The 13,729-nt window shown below is 41.5% G+C and overlaps 2 protein-coding genes and 1 long non-coding RNA gene across 3 annotated transcripts in view; 1 reads left to right on the plus strand and 2 right to left on the minus strand.

Annotated features, from left to right (window-relative positions):
• The window catches only part of LOC125309850 (myosin-7-like), a 46,589-nt gene that overhangs the window by 27,695 nt on the left and 5,165 nt on the right, over nucleotides 1-13,729 (minus strand). The gene's annotated exons all lie outside the window — the stretch shown is intronic.
• LOC125309851 (myosin-7-like) overlaps nucleotides 1-13,729 on the minus strand; it is a 19,600-nt gene continuing 5,871 nt past the window's right edge. Inside the window, exons 12-39 of the mRNA XM_048266978.1 lie at nucleotides 13,534-13,672; nucleotides 13,325-13,443; nucleotides 11,453-11,602; nucleotides 11,200-11,370; nucleotides 10,783-11,092; nucleotides 10,617-10,687; nucleotides 9,974-10,179; nucleotides 6,349-6,472; nucleotides 6,070-6,206; nucleotides 5,601-5,856; nucleotides 5,226-5,468; nucleotides 4,945-5,121; nucleotides 4,711-4,856; nucleotides 4,520-4,610; nucleotides 4,031-4,420; nucleotides 3,782-3,908; nucleotides 3,563-3,681; nucleotides 3,275-3,471; nucleotides 2,989-3,172; nucleotides 2,735-2,900; nucleotides 2,511-2,635; nucleotides 2,081-2,389; nucleotides 1,496-1,699; nucleotides 1,098-1,394; nucleotides 848-952; nucleotides 664-759; nucleotides 407-541; nucleotides 1-116 (exon numbers count right to left, since the gene is read on the minus strand). Of these exons, the coding sequence (XP_048122935.1) occupies nucleotides 96-116; nucleotides 407-541; nucleotides 664-759; nucleotides 848-952; nucleotides 1,098-1,394; nucleotides 1,496-1,699; nucleotides 2,081-2,389; nucleotides 2,511-2,635; nucleotides 2,735-2,900; nucleotides 2,989-3,172; nucleotides 3,275-3,471; nucleotides 3,563-3,681; nucleotides 3,782-3,908; nucleotides 4,031-4,420; nucleotides 4,520-4,610; nucleotides 4,711-4,856; nucleotides 4,945-5,121; nucleotides 5,226-5,468; nucleotides 5,601-5,856; nucleotides 6,070-6,206; nucleotides 6,349-6,472; nucleotides 9,974-10,179; nucleotides 10,617-10,687; nucleotides 10,783-11,092; nucleotides 11,200-11,370; nucleotides 11,453-11,602; nucleotides 13,325-13,443; nucleotides 13,534-13,672 (4,815 nt within the window). The 3' untranslated portion in view covers nucleotides 1-95. The remainder of the gene's footprint in view (nucleotides 117-406; nucleotides 542-663; nucleotides 760-847; nucleotides 953-1,097; nucleotides 1,395-1,495; nucleotides 1,700-2,080; nucleotides 2,390-2,510; nucleotides 2,636-2,734; nucleotides 2,901-2,988; nucleotides 3,173-3,274; nucleotides 3,472-3,562; nucleotides 3,682-3,781; nucleotides 3,909-4,030; nucleotides 4,421-4,519; nucleotides 4,611-4,710; nucleotides 4,857-4,944; nucleotides 5,122-5,225; nucleotides 5,469-5,600; nucleotides 5,857-6,069; nucleotides 6,207-6,348; nucleotides 6,473-9,973; nucleotides 10,180-10,616; nucleotides 10,688-10,782; nucleotides 11,093-11,199; nucleotides 11,371-11,452; nucleotides 11,603-13,324; nucleotides 13,444-13,533; nucleotides 13,673-13,729) is intronic.
• LOC125309866 overlaps nucleotides 5,762-13,729 on the plus strand; it is a 22,327-nt gene continuing 14,359 nt past the window's right edge. The window contains exons 1-3 of the long non-coding RNA XR_007196206.1: nucleotides 5,762-5,848; nucleotides 6,057-6,225; nucleotides 9,986-10,137. This is a non-coding gene — a long non-coding RNA (uncharacterized LOC125309866). The remainder of the gene's footprint in view (nucleotides 5,849-6,056; nucleotides 6,226-9,985; nucleotides 10,138-13,729) is intronic.

Consider the following 13,729-nt stretch of genomic DNA (forward strand, 5'->3'; position numbering starts at 1 on the left):
CACTTTTCAAGTGATTGTATTGGAATGCATTCCATACTGAAAACTAAAACACAGCAAACAAGAACTTTTCACTTTTCATGTCCATCATGAGAGCTTCACTCTTCATCGTGTCCTTTCTGTGATACAGCAAAAAAATATTGTCAGCAATATGTGGATAAATATGATTTGACAGGGGTCAAAATGAACTACTATTAATCTACCAGCCACTTTCACGTTTTACCAGCATTTCAATTATGAGCCAATTTTAAGTCCTGATGATTATTAATGATTTTAAACACTGTGGGAGAGCCTAGTGCTGCTGACGGCTGCAAATATAGTGCAATGTATTATAGAAATATGTCTTTACTGGTTATGACTGTGATATTAATATATTCATATTCAATACCGTGGCAACTGTTGCTCTCACCTTGCCACCAGTATCACGACTCTTGGTTCTCATCTTGTTGACCTGAGACTCAGCTATATCAGCTCTCTCCTCAGCCTCATCCAGCTCATGCTGCAGCTTGCGGAACTTGCCCAGGTTGCTATTGGCCTGCTCTTCCTGAAATGTGCACACAAATGAATTGTATTTTGTTAATTATTTATTTAGTTAATAGATTCAACTATGATGGTAGATAACAAGGAAAAGAAGGAAAAACTAAGGAGATTAAAATGTTCACTTACAGCCTCCTCTGCTGATCTCTTGTAGGACTTGACCTTCAGCTGCAGTTTGTCCACCAGATCCTGAAGACGATGCAGATTCTTTTTGTCCTCCTCAGTCTACAGATAGGAGAGGTGGGTGAATTTTGTGATAGCATTTAGCATTATGTATTATAAAGTATTTTTGATATGGTATAATTTAATATACCTGATAGGTGAGCTCCTTGATGCGGCGCTCATATTTACGGATTCCTTTGACAGAATCACTGGCCTTCCGTTGCTCCATTTCCACCTCATTTTCCAGCTCTCTCACCTAAATGTAGACAAATAAAGCAAATGTTGAATGAATGGTGATACGTCTACCTGCAACTGTGATATTAAATGTGATATGTCTACCTGTAATTATATCTAGTTAGTAATTATTAGTAAAAGCTCTTAAGCAAAAACGCAGCATTTACCCTGGACTCCAACTTTTGGATCTGCTTCTTGCCACCTTTCATTGCGATTTGTTCAGCTTCATCCAGACGGTGCTGCAGGTCCTTGATGGTCTGCTCCATGTTCTTCTTCATGCGCTCCAGGTGAGCACTGGTGTCCTGCTCCTTCTTCAGCTCCTCTGCCATCATGGCAGCATCAGTGATGGCCTTCTTGGCCTTTTCCTCAGCATTCCTGCACTCCTGCACAGCCTCCTCTACTTCATTCTGCAACTGGGATGTATCACCCTCCAGCTTCTTCTTCTGGTTCAGCAGGCTGGTGTTCTGTGTGACAAGACAGAAATGTTCAAGATGGTGTGGGTCACATTGTGAAATAATCGATGAAATATGAATACATCTGAAAACCACCATGCTTAGGATTTTACCTGAGAGTGCAGCAGCTGCACCCTCTCACTGACGTCCAGCAGCTCCTGTTCAGCCAGTTTCCGGCCTCTCTCAGTCTGCTCCACCAGGGACCTGAGCTCATCCAATTCAGCCTGCAGCAGATTGTTGCGTCTCTCCACAATAGCAGTGTTCTCTTTGAGATCATCATTACCACGTAGAGCGTCATCCAGCTGCAGTTGGGCATCCTGCAATGTACACATGTTAGAAATGTAAACTTGTATTTCTCTGTATTCAGCTATCTATTCAAAAAGATAGTTGACCTAGAGCAGAAATAAAAAGCAAAGTTGCACTTTTCAGACAAATGTGGATGTATGGGATATACCTTAATACTGTATATGGGTTATTTTTAAGATACCTTTGACTACCTGTACCACTACCAGTAGGTGAATAGAGAAGATGGAAAAATCTATGAGGAAAATCTTTGGTAGGAAATGAGCAAAAAAAGTGATAGAGGTGAATATTAGCTGTTACTGTACATCAAGTTTAGGAATGCACTCCTATAAGACCTATGCAGTCAATGATTTCCTGACAGTGGAATTATGGGGGTCTGTGCTGCATTGTTTTACCTTCATATGTCCATGGAGGCCCTTGAGCTGCTTCTGGGCCTCAGATGCCTGCCTGTTGGCCTGGCTGAGCTGGATCTCCATCTCATTGAGGTCTCCCTCCATCTTCTTCTTCAGTCTGAGAGCCTCATTCCTGCTACGAGTCTCAGACTCCAAAGAGCTCTGCAGGGTATCCACCACTCTCTGCTGGTTCCTCTTGGCCTGCTCCATCTCCTCATCTTTCTCAGCAAGTTTACGCTCAATGTCAGCTTTGACCTGATTGAACTCCAGCTGAGCTCTGAGGATCTTACCCTCCTCATGTTCAAGGGAACCCTGTGGTGATATATGAAATGACAATCTGCTTATTTGTATACTTCTTTAAACACAAGGATCCTATTCTATCCACCAATGACGGAAACTAGTTTTCTGATTGTCTTGATCTGTATGAATTTACCTCAGCTTCCTCTAGGGCAGTCTGGATCTCTGCCTTCTCTTGCTCAAGTGTCTTCCTGACTTTCTCCAACTCATGAATGCTCTTTCCAGTCTCACCAAGTTGCTCAGTGAGATCAGAAATTTCCTCTGGAAAGCAGACCATCATTAGTTAGTTGTGTGATGTAACTTCAACAACATCAACAATCATATACTGTACGTTTTGTTTTAAGGGAGGATCAAACACACCTTGGAGATTTTTGTTTTCCCTCTTCATGGTCTCAAGGTGATCTAAAGATTCCTCATAAGAGTTCTTGAGTTTGAAGAGCTCAGTGCCAAGAGATCTGGACTCTTTCTGGGAGCTCTCCAGCTCAGTCTGGGACTCCTCATACTTCTGCTTCCACTCAGACAAGACCTGTTAAGGCAAAAATCTTTTTTCTTCATCGGAAATCATGTTAAGGCATACAGGCAATGGTGTTTTGACCATTTGTCTGTTTTCTTACTTTATCAAAGTTTCTTTGTCTCTTGTCTAGAGCAGCAGCTGCAGCATTGGATCTCTCCACATCTACCATGAGATCTTCAATCTCATTCTGTAGTCTATGCTTAGTTTTTTCCAGGGAGGAGCATTTGGCATTAACAGCCTCCACAGCTTCCTCTGCATCTTGCAGACGCTGAGCCAGCTTTTTCCTGAGAAAAAATAAATAGAAAGTGAGTAACACATGTACATGCCATGTCTACACATTGATTTAAAAAAAACAAAACATACACAGTCAGTTCAGGGGGCCTTACTTGGCATCTTCCAGTTCCTCAGTCCTCTGGATGGCATCAGTCTCGTACTTGGTTCTCCACTGAGCCACCTCAGAGTTGGCCTTGGAGAGACTGCGCTGCAGCTCAGCCTTGGCCTCCTGCTCTTCCTCAAACTGCTCCCTCAGAAGGTCAGCATCATGGCGAGAAGACTGCACTGCATGGGCTAGTGCATTCTTGGCCTGTGGATAGGATCAGAATCAGTGTGTCATAGCTGTAGAGTAACAATAGTAAGAATTGAAAAACTCAGTTAGTAATGTTAGTTATGAATACCTTAACTTCCTCCTCAAGTTGCCTCTTGAGGTCCTCAATCTGCTGTGTGTAGGACTGTTTGCCTCTTGTCAGTTGAGAAACAAGTGAGTCTTTCTCTTCTAGCTGTCTTGTAAGCTCACCTTGATGAACAGAATATACATTTCTCAATGATAATGCTTATTTTCTTTTTTTCTTGATATGTGTATCAAATGAGTTAGTTGTTTTACCATTTCGACTTACCATTTTCAGTTTGAAGCTTGGCTTTCTGCATGGTGAAGTCATTGATGGAGCGCTGGCCTTCCTCAGCCTTTGTTCTATATTCACTCATCTGGTCCTCCAGTGTTCTGCACATCTTCTCCAAGTTTGTCTGACAAAATAATATAGAATGTTGTTCTCATGTACTATTTCTTGAAAATTGTTGTCAGTATAGTGATTTCAGTGATTCCCATTATTTACAGTAGGTTCTTCCTTTAGTCATTTTGTACAAACCTTGGCCTTGGCGACCTGTTCCATGTTGGAGACAACATCGTCCAACTCCAGACGGAGCTCACTCTTCTCCTTCTCAAGCTTTTGTTTCACTCTCTGAAGATTGTCAATCTGCTCACCAAGGTCAGCTACGCTGTCTGCATGCTTCTTCCTCAGTGTGGAAGCAGTGGCCTCATGTTGCAGAGTGGACTCTTCGAGGTCTCTGCGCAGCTTCTGGAACTCAGCCTCCCTCTTTTTGTTCATCTCAATCTGAGCAGCGGTGGCACCTCCAGCCTCCTCCAGCCTCTCACTGATCTCCTCCAGCTCTCTGGCCAGGTCTGCCCGCTGCTTCTCCACTTTGGCTCGGGCAGCTCTCTCAGCCTCCAACTCTTCCTCCAGCTCCTCAATGCGAGCCTAAAGAAAGTGAAATAGTACAACATTTTATTCAACATTTTATTAACAAACATGGATTTTTCATGTTTTCTTTACAATACATTTTTATTTTTGTTTTACCTGCAGCTCCTTCAGTTTCTTTTGAAGCTGGGCAGCCATAGCTTGTTCATCTTCAATCTTGCTATTAAGTTGACTGATCTCAAAGTCTTTCCTGTGTTAAAACAGGCCAATGAAAAATATCAATGGAATATGATATATTATGTTTTCTCTGTATAATTATTATTTATTATAGATTAGTGTCTGATTTGTACTTCTTCATCCGCTCTTCAAGCTGCTGTTTGTCATTCTCCAAGTCCATGAGACTTTCCTGGGTCAACTTTAAGTCTCCCTCAAGCTTCCTCTTAGCTCTCTCAAGATCCATCCTAAGTTTCTTTTCCTGTTCCAGGGACCCTTCAAGCTATTTAGGATGAAAAAGGAATTGTGTAAGTGTCTTCATTCATTTTATGCAGTGAGACATATTGTACGTGCCTGTTTTAATTGCCTACATCATCAACTTGCTGTTCCAGCTTGGTTTTGGCCTTAGTCAGAGTGTTGACTTTGTCCTCCTCACTCTGAAGGTCATCCAGCGTTTGCTGGTGAGCCTCCTGCAGTGCTTTCTTCTCCTTGGTCAGCTTGGCAATGATTTCATCAAGAGCTGCCATCTCCTCAGTCAAGTTTTTAACCTAAAAGTAAAGTAGACAATTGTCAAATGGTTACTTGATCACTTGACTTGATTACTTTCATTACGTTTTCCTTAGTGATTAGAAAGATTTTCAGTTCTGCTGACCTTATTTTCAGTGGCATGTTTTTCCTTTTCCACTTTAGCCAGTGTGAGCTCTAGATCGTCAATGTCCTTCTTCAGTTCAGAGCACTCATCCTCCAACTTCCTCTTCTTTGCAGTCAGCTCTGAATTCATCTCCTCTTCATCTTCTAGTCTCTCAGTCAGCTCCTTGCATTTGGCCTCAAGCTGAATCTTGCTCTTGATCAGACCTTCACATCGCTCCTCAGCATCACAAAGACTGTCTTGTTCCTATGATGACGAATAGATTATAGATTGATAGCTATAAATATAAGTAGATACGACTACTATATCTGCCATATTTCCACATGCTTTTAATAGTTAAAATAAATAGTTGCTGGTTAAATTGTTGAGTATACTCACAGTCTGGACTTGTAGTTGCAGGTCATTCTTCTCTTGGAGAATAGAAACCATTTTCTCTTCCAGCTCTTTTCTGCGAGCCTCAGTTTTTGCATAGGCCTCCTTCAGCTTCAGGAATTCTTCCTTCATGTTGGCCATCTCTTTCTCAGCCTCAGCAGATTTCAGCAGGGGCTTGATCTTGAAGAACATCTTCATCCATGGCCAATTCTTGACCCCCATGAATGCACGGACGTTCCACTGGATCACCAGCAGTGAGTCCCTGTAATATAATTTGTGTTTAAATAGGTCTTTCTCTGATGATTCCTTCTGAAGAGTAGGCAGTATTTCTACCTAAGAGGTTCTGTTCAATTAAAAATAAATATAAAAAGAAATTGTATCTTTGTATGGTATTGGAGAACTCTAATGAGGAAAAGTATATGAATACCTAGTACCACTGATATCATTTGTTATTATTTTTAGAGGTTATTCTCACCTGCGTTCTACAATTTTCTGGAACTCAATCCTGGCAAGAAGTCCACGGCTTCTAGCCTGGATACCAGTGATGATGAGAGCAAGACGGTCGTCTCTCATCTCCTCAAGGACACCCAAGAGACCAGCTTTGAAGAACACCTGATAACAGTCAAAAAAGGTAACGTATAACAGCCTATTTTACTATATGATTATAGCTTAAATCTTCATCTATTAAGACAAATGACATACCAGAGTCTACTTGTGTGTCAATATACAAGATTTTAGTTGAAACCCTCAATACCTTAGTGTGCCCAAGCCTGTACTGCTCATGGTCAATATCCAAGGAGCCCAGCAGTTTCTCTGCTGCCTTCTTGTTGTCAATGAACTGGCCCTCAGGAATGGCATTGGGGTTTAGGATACGGTATCTAAAACCAAGAAGTATGATTGTATTGTATGCTGTATTGCTAATTTGGTAAGACACCTACCTTTAAGGAGAATTATGTCAGTGCCTTATTGAGTTAGCTATCATGTTTTTCTTCCAAACAGTGACGCTGCTTCCTGTCAAGTCCTTACTAGTCGATTGTCCAGATATGTACAGTTTATATCCAAAAGCAATGGGTGGGCTTTCAACTTACTGTTACTATGTAACAACGCAGAAGTGATTCTTGCATAGATAGACCTGTGTCTATTGAGGAGAGAGTTTATGTGTGACAATTGCTACTGGGAGCGCCGCAATTGTTCGGAAGAAAGACAGAAGCATGTGACAGACATGGGTTTAATACAGTTTCCTAATATTTACAGAGGCAAACAGGCTATTCGCTATTGTACACCACCTAAAACGCATTACGCCACTGACCAAGAGAAACCTGGTCAGAAGTCTATGGCAAGTTCAATATGTTATTTTAAGAGCGCATTGTCAACAGTCATATTGGCGGATGCACAACGCACCATCCTTCTATCCTCCATGAACGCGCACCAGCGCACATCCATGCAAAACATTAGAAATTACACGATTAGGCTACAATGGGAAACATAATTAGAATAAAGATATTACGAAATACATCTCACAATGCATTTGCAAATAAATGATGGTTAAAAGTGATTAGGCAAGAGCACAGCTGAAGACGCACTATCACGAGATATAAGCAACTCCTCTGCAGGATAAACGTTGTTTTATTCAGTCATTCGAAAAAAATATTAGGGTAAGTGTTGCTTTTTCCAGCCTATGTTTTCAATGGTAACCCATTGTCAGTCAATAGTGAAAGTAACTTACTGGGCTCTATTTTAATGATCTCTGTTTTAATAAAACGCCAGTATCTTTGCTGTAGCGAAGTAGCTACATTACTCATGGGTGTGGTTTGGGCGTAACATGCAATAAACCAATCAAAGCGTCTCACATTCCCTTTAACAACAGGTGCGCTTGTCCCATGGCAGATTGCTATTATTATGGCGGATTTGTCAGGCGCAGCCAGGAACGTTCACAGCAAGGACTGATCAGTTAGGAACAGTTTGCTATTTATTTTTCTTTTTGACAAAATGTCACAAAGACATAATTTTCGATGTTTTGGGCTCACTATAACTGAATCACTATGAATGCATGGTGATATTTTTGCAATGTACTTCTGTTAGATAAGCTCTCCTCTCCTGTGCTGCTGCTTGGGCATTTGGGGTAAGTGGCATCGGCATGCAGTTCAACAGTCTCCTTATGTATGATTAGCAGAAATGGGAACTGCTGTGTCCATGAGAGGAGCAAAAGTGTATGTGCTTTGTGCACACGCTACATTATGGTCAAGCAGGTGTCCAGCCGTATGCACTGTGCTTACCATCAGGCAACTCAACAACGAGAGACAATTTCCTCTATATGTGTCTTCACACCAAGTTGACCTACTATAACTTCCCAACTCTGCACAGTATCTGCATAGTAGGCTATTTACAATATTTTTTGTAAAGTGAAGTTTGTAAAGACGTTATCAAAATCAACTTAATGCACGCACAACTTTTGTTTGAACAGGAGAGAGAATAACACCGCACGGACGCAGCAATTACAGAAGTTGTAGGCTACTAGCTACTTTCTTTTACTATCTATGGTTGCTGGTTATCAGCACACAATAAATTGATGTAAGCTAATTCACTAACTCAAGACTTCAAGGCCATCATGGATATAAAACGTTTTTAAAAACAACTAAAGGATGGAGGGAGCAAAGGATGGAGGCAGCAAAGCTATGGAGTGAGAGAGAGAAAGGGATGGAGTGAGAGAGAGAAAGGGATGGAGTGAGAGAGAGAAAGGGATGGAATGAGAGAAAGGGATGGAGTGAGAGAGAGAAAGGGATGGAATGAGAGAAAGCTATGGAGTGAGAGAGAGAAAGGGATGGAATGAGAGAAAGCTATGGAGTGAGAAAGAGAAAGGGATGGAATGAGAGAAAGCTATGGAGTGAGAGAGAGAAAGGGATGAGAGAGAGAAAGGGATGGAGTGAGAGAGAGAAAGGGATGGAGTGAGAGAGAGAAAGTGATGGAGGAGGAGGGAAAGGCAAATGGTTAGTGAGAAGATGATGATGGGTAAAAGAAGGGAGTTATTTCAGATGGGCAAGGTAGGCAAAATTGTGGTGCTTGTCAAAACATTAGCGTTACAGCTGGTATAATGATTATAGGCTGATATTAAAGCTAACATGATGTTTAAAGCCATAAACCGTAACTGTAAATTGGGACAAAACTAAAGGTAACTTTAGCCTTTATAGGACCTTTATTAAGGTGTCCAAATGAATAGGTCGTTATTAGGTGTTGTAAAGATATTGCATGTGGATGTTGTATAAAGGCGACCAACGCACAAACGAAACCGGGAAATGGACAAATATTATCAATGCTTTGAATGTTTCAGTGCGTTCACAGGGGTGTCTGTAGATAGGTGTGTATTGCATGCATTCATTCCTGCAGGCGCCCCTGTGGCCATGCATGCGCCCTTAAAATAGCATCTGAATAGCGCGCCACTGACTTTAGGCTAGGTTTTTCCTGGTCTGTGGGGGAATTGTTTTCTGAATCTGCAAAATAGCATCAGGGAATGTTTGCGCCGGAAAGCGCCAGTGTATAGTCAATTGCGCTACGGCAAGACAGAGCCCACTGCGTATAACTGTCTTGTCGTTGACTGATACCATGGTGAAGTTAGTTTTACTTTGCCAATGAGTTCAAATAATAGATGAGTGCAAATGCGTAAAGGCTATGCTAGGTTTTAGTAAAGCATGGTTTAGTGGAATGACTGTTCCATACGGTCTCGCAAGCAGACTCCTTCAAATGTGCCATTGACTGTCAAAATGCCGATGTATTCTTTGAGGTCATGCTTTGCGCCGTTAAAGGGAATAACAGATGTTATTCTCATTGGTTTAAATGATGTTACGCCCCAAACACACCCATGACTGATTAAGAAACCTAGGAACACCTTGTTGCGCCATGTGCTCGACGATAACGAAAACACTCCCAATGTGCACCGGACATCCTACTAAATTTGAATAAGCTTTTGACTAGTGACGATGCACTTTAGACTGTCATGATAGGTCCCATAGTATACGTTAATCAAATAATTTCGCTTCAAAACCTACTAAATACCTCTCTCTTCCTGGTTTGAAATATTGATTTGTAGGGAAAAGCCTCTAAACGCTACTTCCCTTTGTGAGGGAAAAGTGGTCAGTTGGATTTAGAGGATTTTGCATCTGAACTCTTCACATGTTGACTGGTACTTCTAAAGACATGCTGAGCTTTGTCTTTAGCTTCCACCTACATTTGAAAGCATTGTTGCCACCTAGCCATTCTCACTATTAGCTTGATAGCTAACTAAATACAGCACTGAGTCTTGTTTTTTTCCCCTGATTGAAATATGCAAAGACATCTAACAACAACATGCCAAAATTCTCCATTAAAAGCAATGTTGACCCTACCTCTGTTTGAAGTCTCCGTACTGGATCCTGTTGGGGAAGCCCTTTCTGCAGATCCTGATGCCTTCCAGCACACCGTTACAGCGCAGCTGGTGCATAACCAAAGGATTCTCCATGGCCCCAGGAGTCTTGGTCTCGTTGGGGATGATGCAGCGCACAAAGTGGGGGTGAGTTGACCTCAAGTTGGTCATCAGCTTGTTGAGATTCTCCTGTAGTTCAGACATTTAAATAAAAAAAAATTGAGTCGGACTGCACAGAATCCCAGTTGGCCCATTGATCTATATATACTTAAAGGGACACCAGGCAACGTTTTCGTGTTAATTACTCATCTTCGTAAGTCGGTATATGGTTAAATGACTCATTACAGGGCGAATGAAGACTCTCTCTACTGCCTGTAGGAAGAATATCCCGCTTGCAAGTTCAGTGTATCGTACCTGCCGACCGAAGCAGGATCAGTTTACATCCTGCATCCACAGCACAGAGGCAGGCTAACGAAACGCTAGCGTCTGGATGTTATAGCAGAGACTAGTTGTGCTCTCTCTCGCAACATGTGAATGTTTGGGGTCGCCAACATTTTGTGACATCAAGGTAGGGTCACTCCTTGGGAACCCCTGCTTTAGTATATTAACCTAACTACCACACTTACCCTGTGAAGGGCAGATACAGTCTGGAAAGAAGAACCCTTCTTCTTCTTGCCACCACCACCAGACTCAGCGGCTATTAAAATATCACATGTCCATCAGCTCTTCACATAAACATGATGTTGATTCATTAATGTAATAGGATTAGTTAGTAAGAGATTGACAGAATACCTGATTCAGCACCGGCATAGTTGGCGAAGAGAGCACACAACATCTTAAGAGTTGACTTCTGGAAGAGTCCGACCACTGTCTCATTGAGAGGGTCTTTGTTCTTCACTAGCCAGTTGCCAATGTTATAATCAACAGTGCCAGCATAGTGAACCAGAGAGAAATGGGCCTCTGGTCTCCCCTTGACAATCCTGGGCTTCTGAAAGCAGGCATTTTTGCCCAAGTGGTTGTCATAAAGCTTAGCTTTGAATGTTGAATCACTGGCCTTGGGGAACATGCACTCCTCTTCAAGGATGGACATAATACCCATGGGCTAGGGAGGAAAGAATATGGAAGCATGATTATTAAAAACATTTTACAACCACATAAATAATATCTCTACCGTCAAAGAAATATGTGAGTAAATAAAGTGTCACTCACTTTCTCAATAAGCTCGATGCAAGCGGCCAAGTCCATGCCGAAGTCAATGAACTCCCATTCAATGCCCTCCTTCTTGTACTCCTCTTGCTCCAGCACAAACATGTGGTGGTTGAAAAACTGCTGCAGCTTCTCATTAGTGAAGTTGATGCACAGTTGCTCAAAAGTATTGAACTGAAAGATAATGGGGATATTGTTAATATTATACCGTATACTTTAATTAAATGATAGTGTTTGTCTTAGGTTTAGGACTCACATCAAAGATTTCAAATCCAGCAATATCCAGCACACCAATGAAGTGCTGGCGAGGCTGTCTGGTGTCCAATGTCTGGTTGATTTTGACAACCATCCAGTTGAACATCTTCTCATACACTGACTTGGACAGGGCTCCAATAGAGTAGTACACCTAAAGATGAAGGGGGAAATTATCAACATGAAAAATACCAATGAATGAGGTGTGACAGCTGTACTAATGATTGAATTAGATTGAAATGAATAGTAATAAAAGAACTCCAAAAATGTCCTATTTACATGCTGTGATTTGTATAGTAACAACGTGTACAAATAATAATGTCAAATGAGACACAGCAATTTTGTAAGCGTATACATACTTGGTACTATGTTCATATTCAGGCGAAACACTGCTACATGGGCGGAGTGATTTGTAGGTAACACCGGAAAAGCTCCGTTGTTACTTCTTCAAACCCCAAGGAGCAGTGCTTTGGCTGAATGAAAACATTCCACGTATGTACAGTATATGCTTACAAAATGGCCGTGTCTCATTTGACATTGTTATTTGTACACGTTGTAAATATAAAAATCTAAATTTTGGCGTCCTTTTGTCACTATTGGAAGGTGTAGGATATTTGAACCGACCATTTCAAGACACTTGTGCTAAGCTTCGTTAGTGGTGGGTGCATCAGACCGAGTAACTACACAGACGGAGATGAGAAGGGCATGTATCGACTTATCTAACTCTGAGGAATATGGTGAATAAGCTAAAATCCCAAAAAGTCGGTGTGTTCCTTTAAACAGGCATGGGTTTATGATATACCCTGTTGTTTAATATCTATACTCTGTACATAACACATCAATGACTTGATGTATCAACAATATTTAAAATGAATTGCAGGAATACTACCTGCTGGACATTCTAACAACAAGCAAAAACTCCCAAAGAGCTATATCTACGGTATTTCTTGAAGTTGCATTGCTGGTTCTACTAGCGACCTGAATGATTCCCCTATTACAAATTTGTTTACCATCAAATTGGCTTCGTAGAGGTTGTATTAAGGTAAAACATATTGCATAGTGCACCTTTAATTGTCATACCTTGTACACATAACACATTAGGGACGCAGGGCTTTTGCGCCCACTTCAGGCGTATTTGTTTCGCAACGTGTGTGTAAAATCATGGCGAGGTATATACAAACAGGCCGCACTGAGGTAAAGGTGCAGACTGTCTGTCGGGAGAGCTGAAAATGGCAAATTGCGCTTTTCCGTGTCATGCATATGCATTCATGGGAGGGTCAAGGGGAAAGTGGGAGTTTACCGTAAAAGAGATGGGAGGGGAAGTGGTATGTACAAAAACTGACCGTGAAATCGCAAGTCCGCCTTGTAAAAGCAGGTGTTCATCCAAATTGTAGTTAAACGCGTCAATTTCCATCCATCCGTCCATTTAAACCTTCCTACTTGCTAGATATGACCAATCTTCCATAGTCTACGTGCACAAGTAGTTTGAGTAGAACTACTGATCTTCATTATCTCCCTGCTTGATGACATCTTATCATGTATTGTATTATTTTATGATCGCTAAATGTTTGATTCTTTTTAATGTTGTCATCAGTTAACTCAACTGCGCTTGTATGTAGGCTATGCCGTTCAGTTGTGGACATTCGTAAATTGCGGTAGGGGGCGGAGAAAGGCGCAGATTACCTGATGAAGTGAAAGTTTGATAAATACCACATACCACAGCGTTCGCTATCTGCGGTTTGTCCATGCCGCTGATAACGCTAAGTTTGCAAATGTATGTATATCTGGCCCTCAGTGTATTTAACTACTATCAATATTTATAATACTTATTATACTATAATATCACAAGAGCTCTGATTCTGAATTCTGATATTACCTGGTTTACACTCTGTCCTTTGGTGACCCACTCATTTCCTACTTTGACCCTTGGGTGACACAGACCCTTGATGAGATCAGCAGAGTTCAGGCCCATGAGGTAAGCGACTTTGTCGGTATCTGGAGTGAAGATATCAAAGTTACACTTCTCTACCCATATTTATCTGTAACATGTGGGTATTACGTCCAACAAGAAAAATGAATACACACCCTCAGTGCCATCAGCTTCTGCCTGCTCCTCTCTCTGCTTCTGCTTGAACTTCATATTGCCATAGTGCATAATGGATCCAGTCAGCTTGTAAATACCGTTCTTCTCTTCTTGAGTAAAGCCCAGCACATCAAAAGCATCCTGTAACAAATCAAATATTTAATTTAGTAATTACAGTCCCCAACATACTGTACCTCT

Source organism: Alosa alosa, chromosome 16 (assembly GCF_017589495.1).
Source record: "Alosa alosa isolate M-15738 ecotype Scorff River chromosome 16, AALO_Geno_1.1, whole genome shotgun sequence".
Lineage (NCBI taxonomy): Eukaryota > Metazoa > Chordata > Actinopteri > Clupeiformes > Clupeidae > Alosa > Alosa alosa.